The following is a 27,668-nucleotide window of genomic DNA, read 5'->3' as shown; positions in this document are numbered from 1 at the left end:
CCAAAGCTCTGCAATGGCTGAGACATCAACCCCCCAACACAATATAAACCTGAACAATGGGGTCTGACAGCTGCAGAGTGTTTGAACAGCGCCTCAGATGGGGAAACTTGTGAAATCCTCTGTATCCCACCGGAGCACGGGAGCTGCAGCTTTCCCTGGTTCCTGTGGCTGTCTTTTCCCTGGACAGCAGAGTTACTGGCAGTGTGGGGGTGAGCTGGGTCCCATCAGCAGAGGGAATCACCCAGCAACACCAGGACAGCAGCTGCACCTCCACCTCCTTAAACCAGAGATCTGGCCCTGCTCCTCCCTGGTCCCATCACGTCCTTCCAGGCACCCAACACACACCCAGAGCCACCAAGCTCTGGGTTTGCTCCCTCAGCGTGTCCCTCTGGCAGCAGGGTGCTGACTGCTCCCTTTGAAGAGCTCATTCCCTCCTGGCATCCCTCACACACGGGGTCTCACTCCAAGCAGCTGCCCCGTGAGCACCTGAGGCTGCCTGATAATAGTGATTAATGAATCTTAATCTTCCCGTCACAACTCCCTTTCATTAATATTTATATCTGGCAGATGTACCCCCGAGGGGGAACTTGAGCTGCTAAGTATTAGCCTGCTATGTACAGCTGGTATTTTCTCCAGAAACTTTGAGGATGTTCTTCTAAACAGCATATTATGTGCAATTTTACTTCCAATTGTTAATGCTGTCACATGTCAGCATAGAGGAGAATGTTTATTTTAGGCCTCCTCATCTGATAAAGTAAAAAAAAAACCTCTCTTAAATACCAACATTTTCAGGAAAAAAGAATCTGATGTAAAGGAATGATTGCACACAAAAACCAGGCATTATCAGGGGTCAAGCTCAGCTATAGATGCACCACTGAGCCTCCTAATTAAAGCAGGGTGTAATTTAAGGCATCTTATTCAATGATTTCAAACGTGTGCCATTTGCCAGTTAGATATATGTGTTCAGCTGCTAAAAAAACTCTTGGGAAGCACTTTTGGAAGCACAAACATTCAATTAAATTATTTAGTTGAGTCCTGATAATTGGGCTGAAGTCTGTTTATAACCAATTCATAACACAGCATCATTAGCCCAATGATTAATTGGTAATTACTCTATGAAAACAAATTAATCACAGTGTTTCCCCAGTCATGATCCTCTCTTTACACTGTTGCAACCATTTGGCTCTGGTCTATGATTGCCTTGATTTATTTCTAGTTATCCATCTACGTCCTGGTTATTAAATTTGGAGGAATCTCCTCCCAGCTCTCAGCAATGCACACTCAGCTGCAGCAACAGGCAGCATCAGAAACATTTTCTATTTTCTTTTTACCCTTTTATTACCCTCCCCAGACATGCCTGAACCTTGGCTGGCTGGCTGGGATTTCTTTGATGGAGCTCCCACTTGAAAGCAGGAACGTGAATCTTGAGGTTATGTTCGTGTAAAGACGACGAAAATCAGCAGATGAGGATGTGAAATACAGGCAGAAACATTCCTCAGCCCACAGAGGCTTCAACCTTGGAGTCAAGAGTTTCCAAAACGATTTGTTAAACCGTGTGGGCGCAGGGAAAGCACGAGCAGGTTGTATGCAAAAAAAAAAATAAAAAAATTAAAAAAAACCAACAAAAAACCACAAAAACAAACAAACAAAAAACAAAAACAAAACAAAAAACCCCCCAAAAAACCAAAACAACAACAACAACAAAAAACAACAACAAAAAAATCAAATAGCTGCCTCCACGGTTGGGAATTTTCTTCAGGAATTGGTGGAAATGCCCTAGGAAGTAGGGCTGGCTCCCCATGGGATGGACAGCTGAGCTCACCCATCAGACGGGTCTGGGGGAAGGAGCTTCACAGTCAAAACAGCCTCAAAATAGAATCAGAGAATCATTTAGGCTGGAAAAGCCCCCTGAAATCATTGAGTCCAGCCATCAACCAGCACTGCCAAGCCTACCACTAAAGCAAGCAATTTTTAATTAAAAGGAAGCTGACACTGCTGGGTGACACAGAAGACACTGGGTCTTCCCTCTCTAGGTATGAGCCACAGCAGCTCTAGAGCCTGAACAAAGTAAGCAGCTCCAGTGATGTGCTGGAAATAAGGGTCGAGCCTGTTTTTCAGCTCAGGTGCCCCAGGGACCCTGTGCCTGTTGCCAGATTGCTTCCTGCACGAGGTGATTGACTCGTCCATCAGACACTTTCTTTACCCTTTGCATTCAGCTTTCTACACCCAAAGCTGCTCCTAATGGGGTGCAGATGTTTCTCAGACTGAGTTATCACAGCACATGGACAGGAGGAGGAACTACTGGAAGAGGGGCAGGGAAATTGCAGCACTCGAGTCATCAGGAATGAAAGACTTGGGGCAAAAAAAATCCCACAAATGGACTTTAGGGTTTTTTTTTCAGCAATCACTGCTGCTGCCTCATGGGGGAGAGAAGGGACAGAGACAAGGATGACGCTTCTTATGGACAACTGAGGAACTCTGGAGGCTGATAAAACAGGAAAACACAAGGAGAAGGAAAGGAGACAACAGAGGCTGCAGGTCCATGCTGGGGGTGAGCTGCAAGTCTTCTGACTGATAACGAGTCTTCTGTCATTGGGAACATTTTTCTCCCTCCTGTCTTTCTTTTCTGCCTTTTTACGATCAAAGTGCCGTGGTTTGAGAGGCAGGGCTGCTGGGCTGGGTGCCACATGCCCTGTTGGAAGGGTGCTGAGCCTGGAAACAACAGCTTTTTGCCTCCTCCCTGCACAGCCCCAGCCTGCCCTGGGCAGGATCCTCACTCTGCAGTGCTTATTTCTCCCCACATTCTCACACAGGGCAGTACCAAAAGTTCCATCAGCTTTGGACTGACTCCTCTGATGTTACTCCTCCTGATAGAAAGCCAGAAAAATGATGCTGAAACTATTACTAAAAACAAACAAACAAACAAACAAACCAACCCTGAGCAGGTAAAAATATTCCACCTGTAAAAATGTCTCAGCTCTAAAGGGCACCATCACCCTTGGCCTGTTCAGACCAGTCTGTCGGCTGCATCTGTTACCTGGCACCAGTGAGTTCTCACTGAATGGAAAATAAGTGCAAAGGTGCTGAGCCAAATGCTGAAAATCACGGTCCTGAAGGTGGTCTGGAAGTGTGGGAGAGCTGCCACTAGAGAGGCAGGATTAGAGGGAACCCAAGAGTTGCCAGGAGCAAAACCATGTCAGGAATTTCAAGGGAAGAAACCAGCTTTTTAAACCATTGTGTAGATGATGATGATGAGCAAGGCATATGCATTTAATGCCGAAATGAAGGGGATTTAAAAGCTATCAAGAAAAAAATGATGTCAGCTGCTGAGTGCTGTGAAAGCTCCTCAGGCTGTCCCATGGTTGGGGAGGGCACAAAGTCCCCACCATCACCTGCCATCCACATCCATGTCCTCATCTCTACCCCATCCTGGTGTCCCCTGCAAGCACCACAGTGCCTGAAGTGACATCCTAGCAGGAAAATCCTTTAATATCCCCCTCTGAACAGCGCAGGTTCTCTCCTGCTCTGCAGAGTCCCGAGTACTGCAGGTGAACAGCACCCTCTGCAGCCACCCCGGCAACCAGGGCTGGGAAGAAACCCTGGGAGCAGCATCTGAATCCATCATCCCCTGTACTTGCAGACTCTTATTTTTGGCTTCCTGTTCATTCAGGAGGAACGTGCAGTTGTGATATCACCCTGATGTGAACCATGTCAGACATGAAGTCCTGACAGATCCAGGCTTCAGCTGGATCTCATCCAGGATGAGACCAGGATGCTCCAGCAGCTGTGGCCAGAGCCTGGCCCTGGACCAGGACCAGAGCATCCTGGAGCAAAGGCAGCAACAGCAATCAGTACTGTAAAGATCCAGGGAAACTCTAAAATGTTTTTTTTTTCCCTTTGGTAATGCCTGCTTGGAAACAAACTGATGAAAGTGTTCCAGTTAACCATAAGCAAATAAAGTGTTGTTTTGCAGGGTATAGGGAACATGTTATCCTAAAACAAAGAATAAGATTTCTCCGTGTGAATTTAGCATTCAAGTAATTTTAGATGATTGTATAGAGCTGGAAAAATCTTCAGGTGCCAGGCTAAAAGAGACTGTCCCTCAGCTGAAGGACTCAAACACTCATTTCTCTTCCCCAGTGCTTTAGGAGGGCTGTGGGTGCTTCAGATAGAGACGGATGCACCGAAGGGGGAGTAAAGCAGAGATCTGGAGGAAGGACAGGCAGAGAACTGCTCCAAAAAGCACCGGCAAGAGGCATTTCCAGGCTGGGTAGTTTATCCCGTTTCCTTTTGGTGGCACTGTCTGCCCAAATATTACCAGTCATCAGCTGCGGGTTGAAACCCCTCCTTGGTCTGGCTTCCAAAATCCAGCTCTTGCTGCTGGGAGAAATAAATTGTAGCAAATTGTTTCTGCTGCTCTGATTATCCTTTTGCTGCAGCTTATTTGCTTTCCCTGTTTATCCAGGGGATGGACAATCCTTAATTGCACAGCCCCTCCCTGAGCACCAGGGCAGGTCCCACTCGTGTCCAGGGGAAGGGGCCACGTCAGTTCTGGAGGCATTTCTCATCTTCAGCAGCTTTTGGAGCCAAAATGCACAAAGATACATCCAGCCCCAGCTGAAGGTGCAGCATTTCCCCCTCACTGGCCTCCAAGGAGCCTCCAGAGGGACCTTCCCAGAGTCCTGTCCATAATGTCAGGTAATTCCCATGAAGAGGTTTGCAAAGGGTAAACTCCCAACCACCAGGATTCCTTCAGCACACCCACACTCTGCTCCCCGTTTTCCAGGCTTCACCCTGATGGTTTTTCCCATCCCAGCCCTTCTCAGCTGCTGTCTTGTTTTTATTCCCTTCACTACAGTGATGCTGTGAGTCCTTCCAGCAAGGATGAGCACAAAATTCTCCCTTATGGACTCCACAGTGAGTTAATGGAGCTTAAACAGGACATTGTGAGCAGGGCATGAGTGAGACTGAGCACGAACAAAAGATGCTTCTCCATCAGCACAAAAGAGAAACTGCCTCACTGTGCCCTTTAATCAAATCGTTGCCCACAAAGCAGTGGTGTTTGCTTCTCTCATGTAAATTTGCCTGCAGCTTTCAAGCACCCTGATTAGTATTTGCAGCTTGGAAGATCTCCACTTAACTGTCCTGTTTGCCATTCTTCCTGCCGGTGTTCTTGATGGCAGAGATGTTTCCATGCAAACAGGGTGATCACCTTGGAAAATTAACCTGCTCCTCATTCCCCCCCAACATGAGGAGTTTCTACCCCAGCTCAGCTGGGCCTGGCAATCTAAAAAAATCCCTTTCCTACAACAGAATAATTGTAAAAAAAGGTGGAAGGATGTTTGGAGGGGTAGACATAGAGGAAACTTTTTAACTGCACACGATCATAAACACACACCCCAAACTCACAACACTTAAACTAAATTTTAGGACTAAATACTTTAATTACTCACAATTACTGAGATTTTCCAAGCAATTTAAAAAAAACCCCAAGGTCTAAATAGCCATTTATTCTTCTAGAGAGTTGGATATCCAGCTTCCACAAGCTGAAAAGAAGGGTTTATTCTGGTTTCCAATTGCCTGTTCCTAGTGTTAAGAAGATTCCTCCCAGCCACCAGCCCTTTTTCTGGGATGTTCTCATGTCTCAGCCCTGCAGACCTGCTCCTGCCTCCTTCCTCCACATCCTCTTCCTCTTTCCTTTGCTCCTGCTCCTGGCCCTGTTTGGCTCTGGTGCTTCCCTCCACTGTCAGGGAGAGCAGCACAACAATCCCAGCTGACAAACACCTCTTACACAGACACTTCTTTCAAAGATTTTTCCATGTTTCTACTATTGTTTTCCAATAAAAACTGGCTGAGACTCAGATATTCATGTTTGAGCAGATTATTTGGTTTTTTTTTTCTTGATAAATTAACCATTGCCTGAGAAATAAAACCACGGAGAGCCTGGTGAACTTCCAAGGGTATTTCACAAGGACCTTTTTTCCATCAGGAGGTCACTGTCAGGGTGATAACATGTGATGGTCAGATTTGAAGTATTTTGAGGTTCAGAAAGAGAGTTTGGGCAGCCTGGGCAGAGGTTTTGCTTTCCCTGACAGGCAGACTGGAGGGCAGCAAAGGCACCACCTCCTCTGCAGGGTTTTGGTGTGGCTGTTCCAGATGCTTTGCTGATGGACTGTGGAGCTCCCTGAGCTCGCAACTTGCTTGTATCCTCCAGAGACATTCCTGTTTAACCATGGAGAAACTCTTTCTACATTCTCCAGTTCCCTCTGTGAGAGTGTGGAGGGTCTGACGTGCACGAGAGAGGTCACGAGAGCCAACATTTCCTAGAGAGATCCATGCAAGTGTTTTTCCCATGACCATCACGTTGCTGTTTCAGCAGCACACACCTTGGACTGTTAAATTCTGCTCTGGTTGAACATCAACCCGTCCCTTGATCTCCTCTTTGGCAGCTCTCACTGTTCTCTGCCTGTAATAAAACTAATATTTGATGGTGGTGCTGGTGAAAATGTCCCTGAAGTGTTTCTGAAGGGAGCCCGTGGGAGAGATGGAGAGAAACTTCTTACAAGGGTGTGTTTTACGTGGGAATCACGGGACAGGGGGGAATGGCTTCAAACTGAAAGATGGTAGGCTTAGAATAGATGTTAAGAAGATTTTTTTTACTTTGAGGGTGGTGAGGCACTGGAACACGTTGTCCAGAGAAGCTGTGGCTTGGGAGTTGCTCGAGGAATGCTAGCCCTGACTGGTGGTGCTCAGCCAGGCTGGGATCTGGGGGGATGTGTTGGATGTAACTGGGAAAGCTCCTGGTCCCTAAGGCTGAGGGCAGCCATTCCCAGGAGGTCCAGCACTGTGGAACTGCATCAGCTGGGTCTTTCCTGTAGGTCTGGAGATAAATCCTCTCATGGGACATGAGCTACTTCAGGCATTTGTTGGAGTTGATCCTTATATTAAAAAAATAGATAGATAGATATGATACAGATAGATACAGATTAGATATAGATTAGATACAGATATAGATAAATAGATATGAAAAGACCAGAAGATTCTCTTCACTGCCTAATTCTTCCTGGAATGCTGCTCCTCCAGTAAAACTTACCCAGGTCCTGGGCAAGGAAGGGCAGAGAAGAGCTTTGCAGCAGTTCATAGTGGGGCTCTCCATGCCTGTTTCTGATGTGTGTGTAGCCTCTAATTCATCTTCCCCACACATTCCTGCAGAGCAGCACTCGTGTTGCTGCCCACAGAAACAGGCTTCTTTGGTAGCTCCTGGAGGGGAAAACTATTTCTGCTATGTGGCCCCTGACATGTCTTCCCACAGCCTGGGTGGATCTGTCTCTTTGCTGTAGCCATGAAGTTGACCTCTTATCACCACTCACCCATTGCTTCAGGCTGTTTGTACACTGCTTTTTTAATTTATTGGGCTCTGCTCGTGTGACTCAGCCCCTCAAAGAGACACCAAGCATCAGACCCTGATGACCAGTGACTCTGGCTGCAGCAGTGAGATTTAATGTCCTTTTACTTGTGTCTTGTACAGCAGCTTAAGCCATTATATGTCACTAACAGGTTAATATTTAAAGGGATTGTATCCCTGGATCAGCTGTATTTCCAGTGAAATGCATCCTAGCCCAGAAATCGTTTACATATGGATAAGAAATTCATAACTCCTTTTTATCTCTAACACACTCTGTCCCTGCTGAGTTGATTCTTTAACTCCCAGAGTGGTTAACTGGGAATCTACCCATGAGTTCCTGAGCCTGCCCCAATTCCTGTATTGCAATGATCTCTCAGAGAAAATATAAAGCTCTTGGTAAGACTTTGGGAAATTTCTTCCCTCTTCTCAGTAGCATTATAAACCTGTTGTGGAAAGGATGTAAACTGGTGAAAGGAGTGTGGTGCTGTGAAAAACAATGGGTTTCTTGGAGTGGAGGAGGCAGAACCAAGAGGGTTCAAAATGACACTATTTCCCTGTTCCCCTTCTTGGCAGGAGGAAGAGGATTCCTCATCCATAATCAAAACCACACTCATCTCCCTCCAACCAGCACTTGCGAGCGGCTGCAAGCCCAGGCTGGGATTCAGAGCAGCAGAAAGGATGGATCCCTTCCCAGTTTTCCATATGGCACTGCTGCCTGATCCCCTGTCAGCTGGGAGGTGGAGGTGTTTGCACAGGTCTCCACAAGCAGCACTGACCTGACGGTGCCAGGTGGAGATGAGAACCACGAGCCCCTCAGCCCGTGGGCAGGACGTGGCACCGGGCTGGAAACTACTTTTGAGTGCAGAGATGCTCCTGCTTGTGCCACTGCCCCAAAGTAGCTTTGCTTTAGTGGTCCCAGCTCACTGCAGTGAAACAGCAGTTTGGTAAAATCATGTGCAGCATTCCCCCTGACTCGGCAGATGTTCGGAATTTGGCATGGAAATGTGTTACTCACAGTTAAAGAGAATTCATATGATTCACGGTTAATGCTGCTATCTGAATAATTACCTCATTCAGCCAGCTTTTCTTCTGGCTTTGCAAGAAAACGTGCAGGAAAAATGAGCACATCCTTTCTCTGTGTCACTGCATGTGTGGAATAACATTTCTTCTGAAAAGGAGAAAAACTGACAAGTTTCCACGGTGCTTGTGCACACATGTTCTCTCCAACATTTATCCAGGACCACAGTCCCCCCTCTCCCAAAATCCATTAGAGACCTGGTGCTTGAGGAAAACTCCCCTCATGGAGAATGCACATTGTTGTATGCATTGAAAAATCTAAAGTTTCAGGTGTAGATTATCTGAGCTGATAGCCATGCAGGCAACATCAAATTTCTATAAGCAATTTCTAGACAAAAGCTCCCTTCAGCCAACTCGTGGATCGCGTTTCCTGTGTGTTAAGTGCACGCACACAATGGAACATTGTTTTAAGGTCTTTTTGTGCAGCATATTAACCTATCAATGGAAATTAGAATACCAATTTTAAAATCTCAAATTTGAAGGAAAAAAATTAAATATTTATGTTTGCAGCCAGTATTTTGGCATTCAGGATTTCTTGCTCATGAACTCACATTTTCTGTAGAAATGCAGATGAAATACATTTCCACAAAACCCAATCAAGACGACTTTTCTGGAGTTGGTGAGCACAAGGATACCCAGTTAAGGACCAGAAGGATGTTCTGCATTGAGTGACTGGGTGTTATTGAGGTATAAACCATTAGATTTGCTAATGGTTTAGAAAGTGCCACATAGGAGGCACAGCAGCCAGGTTGGGCTCAAGATCAGGTATTCACCAAGCCCAGCCTTCAGTGTCAATCAGGAAGGCGTGTTAGCAATTCCCAGAAAAGGGTTTGAGATCAAAACTGAAAGTGCATTTATGCTGCTGAGTGTCTGGTTCTTCCCTGTCACTTGTTGTCCTGGCTGTGCAGTTCAAAGACTTCACACAAAAATAATTGAAGAGGGTAAAAAGAAGCATCTTGCATGAAAGGGGAATAAAACAGAACCGGGGGCTTGACTCTGGGAAAGACAGGACAGAGAGAGAAGTGGGTAACAGATGTATAACAAAATTGTGAATGCTATATAGAGGTAATGGGGTGGGGGAAAATTGTTCACTGCTTGCCAAAAAAAAAAAGAAATGGGGGTTATCTCCTGAAATGATAGAAATTGGGAGCATGTCCTGAAATGATGAAGCAGTGACTTCAACAAAGCAAACAGAGATGTTTTTGCAGTTGATTAAGCCTGTTACACTCTTTACCTCTGGATTAACATCTTTAAATTGCGAGTTTGCGCTCCGCAAATCCTTGTGTGTTTTTCACATTGAACCCCCCGTCCCCCGTTGCCGGCCCGCGGAGCGATGCTGCCCCTGGGTGCGACCACCCCCGGCGCGACGAGCATCCTTCTCTCTGCTCCCCCATCCCTCTCTGCCCCCCATCCCTCTCTGCCCCCGTTCCCGGCGCTGCCCCGCTGCCCCCCCGGGCAGAGCGGTCCCTCCCCGCCCCGGCCGGGCGGTGTCTCCGCGTCTGCTTTAACTGCGCTCCGTGATGTCACAGCGGTGGAAGCCCCGGGCGGGCGCGGAGCTGCGGGACCGCGGGGACCCCCTGAGCTCCCGGGACCCCCGAGCGCAGCATGGGGAGCCTCCAGCTGCAGGACTTCGTGGCCGGCTTGGTGGGCGGTGAGTGATGCCGCGGGCTCGGGGTGCGGGCAGCGCGGGGGCACGGGGGCCGTGCCTCGGGATGCTGTCCCTGCCGTGTCACCTACGGGCTGTGCCTTCTCCGCCCGGGGTCTCCCGCCCTTTGCTTTGCTTTGCTTTGCTTTGCTTTGCTTTGGCTCAGAAGCGCCGTTTTAGTCCCGTTTCCACGGGCGGGATACTTAAAAATGAAGTTTCCGAGAGCGTAGTGCTGCGGTGCGGGGGCGACTTCCAGAACCCCCCGCACAACCCCAGCCCCCCGCGGCTCTCCCGTCCCTGTCCCCACGGCTGGAAGCGCTGCTGAGCTCGCAGCATCACCCGGGGTTCCCCGGCCCCGCTGCCGGGCTCTGTCCCCCACGTCCCTCCGCGGCCACCGGGCTGGGATTGATCCTGTCTGCTGGGAACGCCGATGGCAAACACCGGGAAAGAGACACCGAAAAGAACAGGAAACACAATGAGCCGTAGAGGAGCCGGTAATGGCACACGGTACACGGCACTGAGAGATGCCCACCGGGTTTGACAGCTGAGAGGGTGCCCGGCTCTACTGCCAGGCTGCAGCCAGGGCAGAGGCTCCATCCTGGCACCAGCCACCCCATGGCAAACCTCTGCCCAGGTGACCCCTCATCGGGGGGTGTGAGGTGGCTCACGGGTGACCTGCCAGACGAGGTTAATAAGTGAGCTGGCTCTGAAAAACCCAGAACCTCTGCCAAAAGCTTAGGTGAGCAGCTGATTTTTTTGGATCTCTGTAGCCTGTGTCAGTCTGCCCCACTGACCTGTGCTGTTGCTGCACATCCCCAGGAGTGGGACAGGATTTCCCGGGGGTTGAACAGCCACCAGCGCTCAGCAGTGGTGGCAGCTGGCAGTTTTCATGTGTAGCACTGGACCACGGGTGGTCTCAGGTCCAGGGGAGAGGGGACATTTTAGAACAGATTTTTGAGTAAATCCATAATGTACTAAGCAAGGACATGATGCTCCTTTCAGTACTAATCCACTGTGGGTGAGAAATTTCATGTGGTCTCCAAAGCACTCGTGGGCACTGGTTTGCACAGACTTGCTGATGAGGAAGCATCACGAATTACCCACCATCTCCACAAACCCTATAAACTGACCAGAGCTGTTTGCAATCATTTCCTGGGGAATGAGGCTGGATGGGACTGTAGGGATCTGTACAGAGCAAGATCCTCTTTGTTTGAATCATTCCTGACAGATGCCTCTATAAGCTTCTCTTAAAACAGCAAAGGAGGAGGGGTTCACAGGTCCCATTTAGCAGTCAGCTCTAGGACATCTCTGCCTGAGCCAGGAGAAAGCATTTCCTTGTGCCTAACCAGAATCTCACCATTCTGAGGCTAAAAATCTGTGTGAGCCTGCAGGAATGCAAGAGGTCATGGACAGGACAGACAAACACACCTCCTCCTTGTCTTGCTCAGATGCCTTTGAGATGTAAAGCTGATGGAGTCCAGGAGAATGGACACAGAAGGATGTGGAAGTGCCTCTGCTCTGCTCTCACCTGTTGTCAGGGACAGGGCACTGTGCTGGTCATTGCCCTGGCTGGGCCTCTTACAGCTGTGCCCATGGAAATCTCTTCTTCTATAAACCCATCACAGCCTGTCCTGTCACAAAAGCTTCTTCAGTGTTTTGTGTAACACTTTGCTTCCATCCCCAGGAATTGCCAGTGTGGTTGTGGGCCATCCCCTGGACACGGTCAAGGTAAAATAAAACACTTTGAGCTGTGCTCTCCTCTCACCACTCACTCACTCTCTCTCTAGATGATGCTTTGAAGGACCTTCCCTTACCCCAAGGGGGAATTTTTAGCCAGGATAGAAATGTTTTCATAGACTTTCCTCCTCTTCAGTGCTCATTTTGGAATGAGAAACTAAAAGAACAGGCTGATACAGGCGAGTTCCTGCATGAAGGATTAATGCTGAAAATTAAACCTGGCCTCACTTAATGTGTGGTTCACTGAACAGTTCTGCCAATGTTTTATTGAGCTTTGCCACAGACAACTATTCAAAGGGCAATGAGGGAACTGTATTTGTTTTGCTGCAGGCCCATTTTTTGTGTGTTTTCCTGGTGCTGGCAACGCTGGAAGGAGGGCTTCTTATCCCAGGGCTGTGACACAGTATTTACAATTCCTACAAGACAGTTTTTCCTCAGAGGGAGGGATTTAGGGAAGTAAGAAGATATTTGTCTGCACAGTGCAGACAAGCCCATGCATACACCAGTGCATCATGACCATCCCTACTGATGCAGAGACAGAGAGGAAGATCCTGTTCCTTTCTTGTTTTGTACAGGCATTTCTGGATAGCTTCCATCACTTCAATTGCTCTGCTCTTGTTCAGTCTGGGGAATGGAAGGCTCCAAAGAGACCTTATTGTGGCCTTCCAGTACTTGCAGGGGGCCTACAAGAAGGACACTTTTTAGCAGGGCCTGTTGTGATAGGTCAAGGGGTAATGCTTTTAAAGTGAGAGAGGAAGGGTTTAGGTTATATATCAGGAAGAAGTTTTATACAGTGAGGGTTTTAAAACACTGGCACAGGTTGCCCAGAAAGGTGAGTGGATGCCCCACCCCTGGAAACATTCAAGGGCAGGTTGGACAGGGCTCTGAGTAACCTGGTCTGGTTGGAAATGTCCCTGCTCAGTGCAGGGAGGTTGGACTAGATGACCTGAAAAGGTCCCTTCCACCCCCAGCTATTCTAGGACTCCCTGATTCTGTATGCCCTGACCTGGTTCCAGCCTGGCTGATGGCAGCAGGCAGGGCTGCCAGCTGTGGCAAACCCAAAACCCACTTTGGACCTCAAAGCCCTTTGGAGGGTGATGAGGGTGAGGCAGGGTCCAGCACAGCCCACCCCACATCCCTTCCCCAGCCACCCCAGCCATCCCCTTGCACACAGCTGGCTCTCCTGGGGTCAGCTGGCCAGCCCTCTCCTTCCTGAGCTTCTAAGGTGACCCCAGCCCCAGGAGCATCCCTGGGCACAGATGGGTGCAGACCCCACCCAGGAGGAGCCCCGAGGCTGCTCACACACCGAAGGCACGGGCAGGGCACAGGCAGGCTCTGCCCAGGGCTGCCAAGGCAATGCCCAGCTCAGGCTGGTGGTCAGGGTGTCACTGCCAGGTCTGGGGGAGTTTGGCAACAAGGATCTTGCTGGGAAACACCGAGTTTCAGCGTGCCAAGAAAGAGCAAACCCATCCTTCAAGTGCTTATAAAGACAACTGTCAGGCTGCCCCCTCCCCCCCATTGCTCTGCCCTGGGCATACCAAGCAGGCAGACTTGCTACCTTTCCAAATTTGGGGGAAGGAAAGTGGAAAGGAGAGTTTTTACACAGCACTAAGCCAGCAAAGGGATCGCTCAGTTGCATCTGCAGCCTCCAGGGGATGTGGGGGGTCCTTCCCCACCCGGGAGAGGAGACAGGGCTAAATGTGAGGCTGGGTGGGGGTACAGGGTACCCACAGCAGAGTTCCCACCAAGCAGGCTTCCTCCTTCAGCCTCCCCTTGCCAGCTTTGCAGCTTCCATCAAACCCCAGGAGCTGTTTTTTTCCCACAGCCTCACAGAACTCTGAAAGTTCTGCCTCCACTCACTTTTCATCCTCCCCATTGCATTCCTTTCCCCAGAACTTTCTTCAGCTTCTGGGTGTCACCCAAGAGCCCTATCAAATCAAATCTAAACATAACAAAAAGGAGAATTTTCCAGAGGAGTATCTGTTCTGGTAGCAAGTAGACTTTATCAGAGATGCCAGCAAGGATTTCAGCACCAGGTGTTAACAGATTAGCTAAGGAGTTTGTGTGCAAGAAGCAGATTGTGAGGACACTCAGTTGCCCTCAGTTACTCAAAAAATATATTAACTTGAACCTCGAAATACCTGGTTACTGTGTAAGAGAAAAAAAAAACAAGCCCATGGAGGCAAAATGGAAATGTCTGGGCTGAGTGTTCAGGTGAAGCCGGGAGGGAGTTCAGGGCTGGGCACTGCAGTCGCTCTGTCCTGGGCTGCCTGGGCTGCAGCCCCTCCCCACTGTTCCCCCCAGCCCCCTAAACCCCCGTGTGAGTCACAGAGTGCACATTCTGCACCCGTGGCCTGGGCCTGCCTGTGTTGCACAACGTGTGCTGTGTGAGCTGGAGCAGCATCTTCATGTACCAGCTTGTTCTTGGGGGCTCAGAAAATATCCTGCTGCTTTCCCCGTGGCCTCTGGCCTTGCAGAAGCAGAGCAGTGATGCCCCATGTGTGCAAACAGCTGCGTGGAGCCACCCCAGGGTGAGGGGTCCCCCAGTCTCATGTCCCTCCTGCTCCTGCCAGGGTCCTGCCGTGGCCCCAGCCAGCCTCTGACAGAGCATGTGTGAGTGTCTTCCTATAAAAAATGAGCACTGGCCTCAACCAAGATGAGTTGCTGAAAGCCCAGGTGCTGTGAAGTGTTTCCATTTCCTTGCACACCTCTAAGGCCAAAAGATGCATCCTTCATTAGGATGTTTTCAGTGCACACTTGTGAGCAGCTTGAAGGGAAGATCTTCTAAATATATATATGTGTGTGTGTATATACAAATATGTGTGGATATGAGGAGGGGAAAGTCTGTCAAATCCTTCAGGCTTTGGCCGTTTCTTCCAGCTGTGGGAAGGCACATAACCAAACTGCTTTCCAGAAACAAGATGTCTTTGTTGGAAATGATATGGAAATGCATTTTTCGAGTGAAGCATGGAGAATTCCTGAGATGATGCTGAGTTATTTTGGCTCCATTTAGCATTTCAGTGCCTTAAAATCCACCTTGGGCCAGAAGGGCCCCAGGGCTCTCCCAGGGGAGCTCAGCTCTCCGCTCTTCAGCAACACATCCCAGCCTTCCCTGAGAGCCTCCAAACCGAGGAGACCACATCACTCTCCAGTTTCCACATAAATCAGGCCCTTGCCAGTGACAGCCCTGCACACCAGCAGCCTGCTGTGCTGGGTCAGGGTGGCTGCTCCATTTGACAGTCATCGATTCCAGATGTTGCCGAGAGCTTCAGACCTGGGAGATCCCGCTTTAGCCTGGCTTCTGGAAAAGTTCAGGGGGGTTAATGCACATATATCTTATTTTATTGCTCTGTTCTCTTTATGACTAAGGAAGGACTTGCTCTCAAAGCAAAGTACACATTGTTTACGGAGCACGAGCTCTTGTTGGGGTGGAAACGGGGGATTTTAATGGCCTTTTATGAATGTCTTTTGCAGACTCGTTTGCAGGCTGGACAAGGATATGGAAATACACTCAAGTGTTTTCTCACTGTGTACAGAAATGAGTCTGTAAGTGCTTTATCTTACTTTAAATGTGCTGGTAGAAAGTGCAAGTCAATAAATAGATAAATACATAAAGCAATTACACAAAATCGCTGTTGGCACCAGCAGGTATATGAAGACCAATAAAGTTGGTGCCACTGAGCCTGCAAATCCCTGCAGCCTTCTCTTGCTTAACTTTAGGGTTACTTAAAGTAACCCTCTTGGTTACTCCCATAGGGAAAAGACAGACCCCTGGCATGGCATGATCAGTGTCTCCACATGGATTTAACATGTGGAATTAAGTGGCTCTTTTGCCTGATCCTGCTGGAAAAGGCCTCCCAGAGGGATTTTGCTGACTCTGGTGAAGCCAGGACAAGAAGCTGTCCGTGAGAGGGACTTTTATGTGGGTTCCTGTGCTGTCACCATATCCTGTACTCTGCACAATCTTTATAGGTCTTTAGCAGCATGAACTAATTTCCTTTGCCCAGCAAAGTTGGACACCTGCTGCTTGGATACGCATTTCAGCCCTGTCCACGCCAGGGGTTTGGAACGAGATGACCTTCAAAGCCCCTTCCAACCCAAGCCACTCTAGGATTCCACGATTCCCTAAAGCCCTGCTCCCTTCCCTGGCTAGGTGACTGGCTTCTTCAAGGGCATGTCCTTCCCCATGGCCACCACAGGCCTGTACAGCTCGGTGGTGTTCGGGGTGTTCAGCAGCACGCAGCGCTTCCTGAGCCAGCTCCGCCACGGGGACGCGGCCGCCGCGCCCTCGCTCGCCGACATGACCGTGGCCAGCTCGGTGGCGGGGTTCGTCTCCGTGGCCATCGGCACTCCCGTGGACCTGGTAAAGATAAGGCTACAGATGCAAACACAGCCCTACAGCAAAGGTAGGAAGCAGGAGTTTCCCCTTCCTTTCGCTGCCAGTCCGTGGTGCTTTGGGACAGCTTTGATCCCTGCGGTCCTTGGGCTGACGTGACCGGGCTAAAAATTCCCCCTTTTGTCTCCCCATCCTGTTCAGCTCAAGGGGACAGTTTTTATGTCAGTGGCACTTCCAGGAACGTGGGTCAGGTGTGCTCAGGAGCAGGAGCCGCAGGAACTGCGAGTGCCTGGGCTGTGGGGTGCCCTGGAGGTGCCAGCAGCAGCACCCCGGCTGCCAGCAGCAATGCCAGCTCCACAGCTGGGCATGCTCTCAGTCTCATAAACCCACAAACCCCTCTCTGGTACTCCACCTCAACAGCAAAATTTCCCCATGTGCATCTGCAAACCCCTGACTTTTTTGGGGGCAGGGTGCCAGGCAGCCCAGGCGTGGGCAGGATGGATCAGGAGGGGACACTGGCAGGATAGCAGGGGTGACCCTACCCTGTCCACCAGCTGCAGGCAGAAGGAGCTGCTTCTGCTCTAGACAGCAGCTGAATTCCATTGCAGGCTGGAATGTCCATTTTTAAAGCCTCCATGCAGCTTAGCAACCCAGTGCCCTTTACAGAAGCAACTTGCTGTGCATGGGAAGGGCCAGACTCTGAAGACATCAAGGCTTTCAGAGAGGCAACCTGGCACCCAGATGTGGTTAAAATCCATGGAAATCTAGCACATAGCCTTAAAATAATTTGGGCACATACCTATTGGGAGATATGCCACACATCTAAGAAAAATCTGATCTGAAATATCCAAACACCTTTTGAAAACGGACTTAAGCACTCTTTTCAAAAACTTTTTTCCCGTGCTACGTATTGATCCCAGGATTAAAAAACGGGATGGCAGCAACTCCTAATCAATGGCAGTGGGCTCTGGGGATGGGTTCTGTGGCCATGTGCCTGTTCTAACAGTTGTGTCTTTTTTCTTCTTTGCAGCAAACGTTAAACTAAAGCCCACAGCTCCTGGATCTCCCGTGTACCGAGGCCCCATCCACTGCTTTTGGACAATCCTACGGAAAGAGGGGGTAGCAGGAGTGTACCGAGGCACGGTGGCGATGCTCCTGAGGGATGTTCCCGGGTACTGCGTCTACTTCATCCCTTATGCAGTTTTCCTTGACTGGGCCACTCCCGAGGGGTCCATTTCTCCCAGTCCCTTCGCTGTCTGGCTGGCAGGGGGTGTAGCAGGTAAGCACCTTTCCTTCCTCACAACACCAGCAAAGCAAGGACACAGGAAGGTTCTTGGAGCGATTCCGAGAGTGACTCAAGGGCCGCCGCATCCTCCTGAACGCCAGGAGAGGACACGGGACTGAGCGACCTTCCTCCCCAGGGCCAGGTCCCCTGGCACCACAGCTGCACTTTATGGCTTGGCAAACTTTATGGAAGTGTTATCACACCTTCACTGGGCTCAATGTCAGTGAGGAGGGAAAAAAAAGAACAGTGCCTTCATCTCCCTGGATGCCTCCGGGCAGCCTGGCTGGGACAGTGCCAGTGGTGTGGCAGCCAAGATGCCACCAGAAGAGGACTTCAACCTGTTGGCTGCCCACCAGGAGGGTGTGCACCTACCCACACGTAGCACAAGCCAAGCTGACTGTTACTGGTCTTCCTCTCCTTTTTTTCTGTGTGTACACCTGCCAGTCAGACTGGCTTGTTTGTCCCCCACCGTGTGGGGGGTCACCCCCACCCCCACTCCCCATTTCTTGGCCATTTCTAAATTGCAGAACCACAAAGGCAAGTCAGTCCTTAGCTCAGGTAATGATGACAAAACGCCTTCTCCATTTCTCCTCGGACAAAGAGGCCCCTGGCCCATCTGGACAGCTCTTCTAGAGTGCCCCAGCACTCACCTAGGTCCAGACAAACTCCTGCCTGTCCAGCTGGGCCATGGATTGTGGTCATGTGCTGATCTTTCCAGAGGCAAACCATCCCACTCAGCTGATCAACACACAGGTGTTTCTTTAGAGCACTGACAAGGTGTCTGAGCTGTGTAGAGCCCAATCCTGGCAGCCTGAGATGGACCTGCCTCTTATTGGCATTCTCAGCTCAAACTTTGCTTTACAATTATCGGAATTATCAGAAGACTCTGTTTCTTTTTTCTGAAATTGTCCCAAGTGGCAGCTCAGGCTCTTCCCACTGCCTGTCCATGTTCCACCAGAGGTGCAGCAGAAGGTGTGTTTTCACCTGGGGGAGCCCCTCCTGGGCTGCCTGCACCTGATTATCAGCATAACCTCCAAAATTTCAAGGCTCCTTCCAGAAACAGGGACCTTTGCTCCCAGAAATGCTGTGTCTGTGCCTGAGCAGGGTGAATGCCCTGAAATGAAAATTGCATGAATATGATGTTGTAGATGAGAGGTGAATTTTTTGAGTTCACTGACCTGCAGCCAAGCAAATATAGAGAAGGAATGATTCAAATACTTCTGCATTTTTCTAGGAGCCATTTCCTGGGGATTATGCACTCCAATGGATGTTGTGAAGAGTCGACTTCAGGCAGATGGAGTTTATTTAAACCAGTACAAAGGAACCCTTGACTGCATCTTGCAGAGCTACCAGAATGAGGGCTTAAAAGTAAGTGATATTTGAAGTAAAATCTGGTTATCAGGCATTCAGTTGTCAACTGGAAAATACAATGGCTGTTACTAACCTATCTGCAGGGTTGAGAGACAGCTAAACCCAGTTACTGCTAAATTATTTTAATGGCAGTAGGAAATTATAGTGCAGATTCTTTCTAAGTCAAAATAGTGAATGATGAGGGTAATAGTGTGCCTTACACAATGAAGAAATGAATGACTGGGGGTCACACACTGCTGGTGCAATTAACCTCAAATAACACTTCATGTCAGGGCACTTAATCATGAAATCTGATTTGACTTATCAGAAATTGAGGTAGGAAATCTTACCTCAGTGTTTGCCTCTGCAAAATGCAGAGGTCAAACGTTTCTGGTGCCAATGAACCCACCCTGGTGGGGCTGTGCTGGCACCCTGGGGTGGTGTGGTCACCTTGGGCAATGCCTTGGTGGAACTTTGGTTTTGCACAGCTCACCCTCGTTTTTGCACCAAGACAGAGCCAGTTGGAAACGTTCTTAAACCAGAATTGCTTTGGTTTCAAACAGGAAGGAGGGCTGCGTGCCAAAAAAACCTTATCTCCTCTTTCTGACTTTGTCTGTTGGTGTAATAAAAGACATCTGTTCTACCAGCAAACTTTGCTTCAGTTAAATGTGAATGGCACAGAACGAGGATCTGCAATTTTATTGAGTTGCTGAGAGAAACATCATCTTCTGACACTGAAATCAATCTGTGTCTGTCATCGGGACATCACGTGGGCTCTTAGCTCCAAAGTGCTGATTTTCACATTCTGAGGGGGGCGTAACAAGTCACAGACAGAAAAATAACCTGCAAAATCACAAGTCAGTGTGATTTCAATATTTGCCAGCGTGCCTCTGTGTTATGCCAGCTGTCACAGGAGCCCTGCTCTGGTTCACTTTTTGCCCCTGCCTGAAGAAAGTCACACTGACGTGAAGCACAAACGCCTGGAGAGATGCTGAGGGCAGTCCAAGGAGGGACAGGGTGCCCAGGCTCTTCATTCCATTTGGTGGGCACTTGCACAGCAAAACAGGGTGGCTGAAAAGGGCCTCTCCATGTGTTTTCCCTTCTCTCTCCATCCCCATCACCTCCTTGTCCTGCCTGAATATGACCAGCCCCGGTGCTCGGGGGTTTTGGTTGGAGGTCTGAGCTGCCTGCAGATTTTGTGCTGTCACACCTGGCACCCACGTCAAAGCCAGCAACAGGATTGAGAAATAGCTGATGGCAAGACTGGATCCTGCTCTCGTGAGGGAAATCTTTCGAAATGTTGGGAGCCACACAGCTGACAAACAGCCAAAGCAGGGCTGGATGTTTTCATTCTGGGACAAAGGAACAGCACTCACAGTGCTGGAAATAATTGCCTGATGCACATAAAGAAATGTAAATATAACCCTTGTCTTTTTCCATAGCCAGGTGTGTTCATTCTGAGCAGAGAAATGTATGCCTCTGGGCTTTTCCTCCTAAATCTTCATTATTATTTAACTCGGTTCTCTTTTGTTACTTTATGGATAATTCAAAAAAAATGGCACAGAGTAAGTCTAATTTTCTGCTGATTGAGAAGTTCCTTCTGTGCTCAAAGGTGAAACCTGAAAACCAGTCCCTGTGGCTCAGTGCCCACGGCCACACCGCTCCCTCTGCACCTACCAAGCACCTTCTGTGCCCACAGACCCAGCCCTGGGGCTCAGAAAACGTCCTGCAGGAAAGCAACAGCCTTCCTGAACCCTGGGCTTTGCAGGATTGATCCCCACAGGCAAAGGGAAGAAAGGCCAGGCTGGACAAGGCTTGGAGCAACGTGGTCTAGTGGAAGGTGTCCCTGTCCATGGCAGGGGGGTAGGGACATGATATGATTTAAGGTAGGTCCCTTCCAACCCAAACCAGTCTGTGGCTCTGTCATTCTGTGACTGTACCAAGGCAGGACAACGCTGGAAGATGTTTTAGACTTCTTGCTTTCTGTTCTACACTGGTGGCATTTTTTCACCCTTTCCCACTCGTAGATCTTGCTGGTATGCACAGATGGGGGTCTGCAGGGAGCACAGAGCACAGTGACACCAAACCAGGGGCTTTTGCCATTGTGTTTCCATTCTCCAGTGCAGACTTCAGCCAAGAGCAGCGGTGAGAGCACATCTTCCAAGCAAGCCAAGATGTGGTGCTTCGGAATCCCACCATGACTTCATTCAGTGTTTCCTTCCCCTTCTTAAAATAGCCAGTATATTCCTGTGCTCTAACCTTTCTTCATCCCCAACAGGTGTTTTTTAGGGGCCTCACGGTCAATACGGTGCGAGGATTCCCATCGAGTGCAGCCATGTTTCTTGGCTATGAACTTTCCCTCAAAGCAATGAAAAGAGGCCAAACTGAGACCAATCCCTGACTTCCAGGTCAGCACATAAAGACCCTCTAGCTTTGTTAAACTGACAGGATTAACCTTTGAATCAAATAGAGTTGCAATTGCACGGATCCTCCCACAGTTAGATGGCACCTGGGTACCTCCACCTGGATAGCCAAACACTTTTCCATCTTGGGTCTGTGGGATTCAGAGCAGACAACAGATGTGCTGAGGGGTTTTAGTTTCAGTCCAGCTCCCCTGGAACTTCACTGCAATATGTTCTGATTGTTGTGATTGCTTTGATTAATGTCAATCAGAAATGAAAATTTGAAAGGAGGTTTTTCTCTAACACTTCCTACGTTTTGAAATATTCTCACTAAGGTCCCTGAACAGTGTCCTTTCCTCCCTTGTTCCATCCACAAAGACCTGAAGTTAAGCCCTTTTAAAATGTCCTGACTGTCAAGTCACTGTGTCACTCTTTCCCTCATTAACCTAGGGCTGCACAAAGGAGCAGCACTAAAAATATCTGATTAAAGAAACTTTTTTTAGCAGATTAAAAGTGATTAAAGAACCTTTTTTTACTCATGATTATTCTTGGCGATCTTTGCTGTTTTCTGCAGTACTTCATAAATCTCCTTCTTTCTTATTTCAAAAGTGTTGCCAAGAAGAACCAGAAAGTCCCCTACTTTCCTGAGCCAAATCAGCAGTGTGGTGTTGGTGTGGGCTCAGCTGCTCTGACTGAAGACTCCCATCCTGCACCCACAGCACCTGCTGGGTCCGTGGAGGACTCCGAAAATGGCACCAGCTCACTCAAACCCAAAGACCATTTTCTTATCAAATCCTTCACTCTGTTGACCAAGAACACCTCAGTAATTGGTGGGCTTTTTCACCAATGACATTTTTCCTGTTGAGCCAGGAAAACAACTCACCTCCCTTTCCCAGGGGATGTATCCAAACCCAGCCCGTCTGACATCACCGAGGGACCGTCTTTTGTACAACGGTGCAGATAACGCTCATCCTCTGTGTGAACAAGGAGAGGAGGAGATGTGGTGGCTACACAGGTGCTTTTCCTGTAGGAAAAAGGCTGGATTCCTATCAAATCCTGGCTTGCTTTCAGGTTTAAAGACATAGGGGACTCCTCCTGTACAAACACACACTCGTGTTTTCCGTCACAATGCAACACATTATTATGAAAAAACATGAAGGGTTTCAACAACTTCAGCCTGTTATCCAAGTTTATGTATTAAACCTGGGAGACAGGAGGATGTTAAATTCAGAGAACTAAGCTGCTTTTTTTATTCAGGAAACAATAAATCAAGTCTGCATTTCATGTAGAAGGCTGACCATTGACTTACACAGCTCGCCTGGTGCAGGCCTCCAGGGACCTGCTGGAGTTATCCCAGAAGACCTTCTGAGCTCCCTGACACGATGGTCCAGCTTGTCAGCTGCCAAATCCTGCAGACATCCCTTCCCAGCCTTGAAGAGACCTTCACCAAAGGAAGAGACTTTAATATAACAGAACAACTTCAGACCTCCTGCCCTTCACTGCAATCCCACTGAGAGCACTGGGGCAGACCCAGGTCTCTCTTTGGTCTACCTCAGCCTTTCAGTTTTTCCAGGATCTTTTACACCGTGATTATTTCTGTTTATGCTGTTGAATATCTCCGTGATTTATTTTCTAACCGTGGAGTTTTTGATGCCAGACCTCAAGAAGAACCAGCTGTGCTGGGAGAAGAGGGCTCTGGTGGCACTGGCAGGAGAGGCTGAGGGGTAGCTGGGTCACATGCAGAGGGACACATGGCATGAGGGAACAAACAAGGACAACAGTGTCCTCTGGGGAAGTGTTCTAGAGGGAGAGCTCTTCCTCTGGAGAAGGACCCTGGAGGGAAAGCCCAGCGACCCTTCAATAAAGGTTTCTGAAGATAAATGTGGAGCAGCCATCCAGTTTTCCTCCATAAATGGAGGAGAAGGAAAGAGAAACTCCTACATCCTCTTCCCTGGATGAATGGAGGGATTGGAGACCAGACTTGAAGATCTCAGCAGAAAGTGCCTTAAACCTTGGATCTGGAGCAGTGCTCAGAAATGGAGTCACCTGCTTTGGGCTTGTCAAATAAAAAACAGAGTGTGGGTGCCCCCAGAACTGGCCTTAAAAAAGTGGAAGAACCAGCAACAGCTGGTGTTGCATCATCTCAGGGCTCACAGGCAAGGAGGCTCACAGTGCCTTTGATCCTGGTGAGAACACAGGGAACTGCTTTTGATAAACAGTATGGATAAAAATTGATGAGCCTTCACACAAGTATTTGTTGCTGGCTGCATTTAAGGCTTCACCCTTTCCACGTTGCCTGTTTTTATGCATGCATGTAAAACATGTATTTTAGATGGATAATATCATGTGTCTCCAGGGATAACACTGTTTTTTCAATGCAAATAAATGGTGTTGTTTATGTGCCTGCATTATGTAAAAATGGCCTGGGAATCGATTAAACTGATCAGGTTCACAACAAGCTGTGCATCTGCACAATCCTGCCCTCCTGGTGCCCAGGGTCACCCTGTTCAGTGCCCCCTGGGCATAAAGCCCCGAGACCCACATTGGAGTTGCATGGTGATTTTTCCTGTTATTATTCATCCAGTTAAACCAGTTTTGAGACGGGTGCCCAGGATTTTTTGGTGGACAAAGCTCTTGTGTAACACATACCTGCCAAAAGGAGCTGTCAGGTGGGCAACCTGGTGTGGAAAGGGAGCAGAAAGCTATTCGATATAATATAAATACATATGAGAGAGATATAGTATAAAAAACATGAAGAGCAGCTGGGAATTGGATATAAAGCTTTGGCCACTTGATGGCATCCTTGTCCCTGTCAGGGCATGGCGTGTGCTGCTCACAGGAGCTGCCAGGCAGGACTCTGTGTCTTGCTCTGTTCAACTGGCAGACCAGCACACACTCCCTTCCCCCTGGGCACACTGGACAGCCTCTGGGTGATTCTGGGGTGTCTCTGCCCTGCCAGTGGCTGCCCTGGTCCAGCAGCACAGGAGACAAGCCTTGGACACACCGGTTAATCAGTGCATCAGCCCATCATTGTTCACAGAGTGAGGCAAAGCAACACCAGGCTGGAGCACGAGGGTTTCCAGGGGGATGGCAGCCCTGGCCACTGTGCAGGAGGTTGGGCTGCCTCTGGGTCACTGCTGGGGACCAGGGACACCTCAGGGTTGGGCCAAGCAGCTTTTGGGGCACAGCACTTTGTGGTACCCACTACTGTGACCAACCCCATCCCTGGAAGTGTCCAAGGCCAGGTTGGACAGGCCCTGGTCCAGTGGAAAGTGTGCCTGGTCAGGGTTGGGGGACTGGAAGGAGAGAAGCTTTAAGGTCCCTCCCAACCCAAACCATTCCCTGGTTCTGTGATCCCTGCACATGGAGCCCCATAGATAGTTTGGTCTTGCTTTTGCAGCAGGGAGTGTGTGGCTGTGGCAGGGCCGGGGGACACCACAGGGGCTCAGCCCCATGTCCCAAAGATGAGGGATGGCCACCACAATTTATGCACACAGAGACCTGACAGTTCTGTGTCTTGTGAATGATCTTCTCTACGATTCAGGCAAATGCATTAATTTTTAGAGCTTATATCCATATCATTATCCATGGGTGGAAATCTGGATCTCTAAGGAATTTTCTGGGGGCCTGGTGCTGTGAGTTTAAAGGAGAGCCTTGCCTGGCAGGCAGGCAGACATACAGACAGCTGATTCAGTGGGGCACTGAGTGCCTATGTTGGTGATTTTGTCCCTGAGCTACACAAAAGAAAACCCCCATGTCAGGATATGGATCAGCTCCTCTGCCAGTGCTGTGTCCGTAGTGACCTGCCCTCAGTGACACATTCCACCCACATGCTGGACTGGGTGGAGCCACCTGTCAGCTTGTTCAAGGTCATTACAGAGCCTCTCGTTTCTAAGATAAAAGGAACATATCCTGGAACTGTCAAAAAATGAGAAGGGGGACCAGAAGGCCCAGGGATACCCACTTCTGGCTTTGTTGCTTGGATTATGAAAGCATACTCAGACCTGTCATCGCTGTGTTACGTCTCTAATTGCCCAACTTGCATGTCTCTGGTGGCATTCCAGTTCTTACAACAGCTCTTACTTAATGAGGTGCTGGCTGTGTAGCTGGTTTTTTACAGTTTATACACTGTTTAGTGTCATGGAAGGAAAAAAAGGTAACAGCAGCTGATTTCTCCATTTGAAATAAGCTGACCAAACAGCAACCAAGGGAAAAGCTGTTTTTCTAGAAAACATCCCTGACCTGGAGGGAGGTCTTGAGGGCTGGGAGAAGCTTCATGATGCCCATGGGGCATGGGGTGGGAGAAGGCTGGGGCTGCCCAGCAGTTTTAGCACTGACTGAAGCCCTGCCTGTAAAGGTCTTTTCTGACCTAAATGATTTTAGGATGGCTCTGAGCCAGGCTGAGATTTTCTCACAACAGCTCCCTCCCTTTAAAGACATCTCCTTCCTATATATGATCCCTTAGTGATGCACAGACTGATCACTGCCAGCTTAGATAAGCAGTACACAGGCTCCAAAAGGAATGAAGCCACACAGAGAGGGGAGATTTAAACAATCACACTGATTTTCAAGGCAGTTCTCATAAACTGTAGAACCTGTGACAGCCCCAGAATCAGACACCAGTGGAACAACCAGCCTGTTAGGAGCCATAAGTGCAGAAGGAGAGTGTCTTTTTAAGGAAGTCTCAGAGGTCCCATATGGAGTTTCAGTGTAAGATATAAAATACCAGTTACATCAAGAAATCCTTTCTTAGTATGGGTGAAATTCTAAAGCTGCTGGGCTGTAGGACACCCAAACTCTGAAAAGAAGGTCCTTTTGGATGATGGAGAAAGCAATGGATCCCAAGCAGAAACGTCTGGAGAAGCCAGAACCTTTACCTGTGTGGAAGAACACGCTGAGAGTGCCCTGCCACCAACACCTGCCGTGTCAAACGGGCACCTGCGTGGCCTCACCTGCCGCAAAACACCAGCGCTTACGTAGCTCATCTCCCGTGTTTCAAAACATTTTAGCACTGATGTAGCCTCCTTCACACACAGAACGGAAAATCCTGCCAATTCTCATGGAAAAGGGCCAGCCTGTTCTTACTCATACAGCCAGGTGGGAACTCATTATCGAGTGACGAGTGCCGTGTTCCTCGCAAGCACTCTGCAGGTGGATTGTCAGTGCTTCCAGCAGCAAAAGCGAGCTGTGGAGCGGGGCTGGCTGGTGAAGAGCTCTAGCACAGCCCCAGAGTGAATGCCTTGTGCTGTCTGTGTGTCCTGAGCGTTCAGCCTCTCTCTCCGAGCCGTGCTGAGTGGGAAATCCAGCCCGCGGGGTCACCGGGACACGCGAGGAAGGGTGAGTGGACTTGTGATGTGAGAGAGCTCAGTGTTTCCCTTTCCTGGTATGAAAGCAGTCAGGACACAAAAGAAGACACTGAAGTGAGAGCAATGGCATCAGGAGATAACTTAAAACACAGGAGAGCTGGTGACCTTTGTGGTCAGCTCCTGCCTTCTCCTGCCTGCTTCTGGAGCTGTGGGAAGCACTTGCACTGTGCATGACACCCAGCATGGCTGGAATGTTGCTGTCAGGGATTTTTTTGTTTCAGATGCCTCAGCTCTTGCTAAATATCATTGCAACATGGAGAGCTTGGGACAACCCAGGAGAGCTGCAGGGACTGTACTATTACATGAAACAAGGAGGACTTGCAGCTCTGAAGGTCTCTCTCCCGTGTGCTCTCCCCTCTCCTGAGGGCCACTAGTTTTTGTCAGTAAGCTTAAATGGTGTCAAATTAATTAATGCCTCTGAAAATAATGAGAGCTCCATTATCTACAGTCCTGAGGACATCCCATCAGCTAGGGCAGAGCACAGTGTGTGGCTCTCAGGGGGTGCCACTACCCTTCTTCAAGCTGGCACGTGAAATGTTCCCTGAGTTCATCAGGATTTGATGCCTTTCTGTCATAGGCAATACCTGTATTGCTTTGCTGTGGTTTACCCTTTCACAAAGGAATTAGAATGCCCCTCCTTTCCTTCTATTCTACATTAGTATAATCATCTTTATCTAAAAGAAAGGAAAAAAATACTCCAGGCCACCTTATCTCTGGAAAATGAAACTACGAATAGCATCTCTTCATTTGTGGTCTTTGCAGCTCTTCTATCTTGATCAGTGCACACAGCAAACGTAAAGCAGGCTGGTCTGGTATGTTATCTGGGTGTTTTTCCTCTACAGGGAGTCTTTTTTTCTACATTAGAAAACCCAAACTGTGCAGAGTTTCCTGGAAACTCTACACTGGAATGCAAATTCTCTCGTGAGAACTCAGATCTGGAGGTTTAGGCCAACCAGGTTAAAATACTGACCTGCAAATTGGATGTTTGTACAGCATATTCTGTCATTCAACCTATCATCAAAGTGAGTGCATTGGAAGAAAATATATCCCAAATTATTTACACAT

At 48.9% G+C, this 27,668-nt stretch overlaps 1 protein-coding gene across 1 annotated transcript; it reads left to right on the top strand.

The window, feature by feature from the left end:
• Positions 1–10,087: 10,087 nt before the first annotated feature.
• SLC25A48 (solute carrier family 25 member 48) lies at positions 10,088–23,631 on the top strand. Its single transcript, XM_050312412.1, has 8 exons — positions 10,088–10,133; positions 11,812–11,855; positions 15,339–15,410; positions 16,018–16,270; positions 17,231–17,479; positions 18,720–18,853; positions 21,114–21,243; positions 21,847–23,631. Exons 1-7 carry the CDS (start codon positions 10,088–10,090, stop codon positions 21,234–21,236), a joined length of 921 nt encoding a protein of 306 aa, XP_050168369.1. The 3' UTR covers positions 21,237–21,243; positions 21,847–23,631.
• Positions 23,632–27,668: the final 4,037 nt, after the last annotated feature.

This window comes from Myiozetetes cayanensis, unplaced genomic scaffold (assembly GCF_022539395.1).
Source record: "Myiozetetes cayanensis isolate MyiCay16 unplaced genomic scaffold, myiCay2020 scf17, whole genome shotgun sequence".
Taxonomy (NCBI): domain Eukaryota; kingdom Metazoa; phylum Chordata; class Aves; order Passeriformes; family Tyrannidae; genus Myiozetetes; species Myiozetetes cayanensis.
The sequence above is the reverse complement of the archived record's forward strand: the minus strand, read 5'-3'. Positions and strand labels throughout refer to the sequence as shown.

What these genes read in the sequence shown, in the direction of transcription:
- SLC25A48 (XM_050312412.1), top strand. Translation starts at nt 10,088, where the DNA reads ATGGGGAGCCTCCAGCTGCAGGACTTCGTGGCCGGCTTGGTGGGCG. An exon ending in ATCCCCTGGACACGGTCAAG is followed by an intron (nt 11,856 to 15,338) that starts GTAAAATAAAAC and finishes TGTCTTTTGCAG; the next exon opens with ACTCGTTTGCAGGCTGGACA. An exon ending in AACACAGCCCTACAGCAAAG is followed by an intron (nt 16,271 to 17,230) that starts GTAGGAAGCAGG and finishes TCTTCTTTGCAG; the next exon opens with CAAACGTTAAACTAAAGCCC.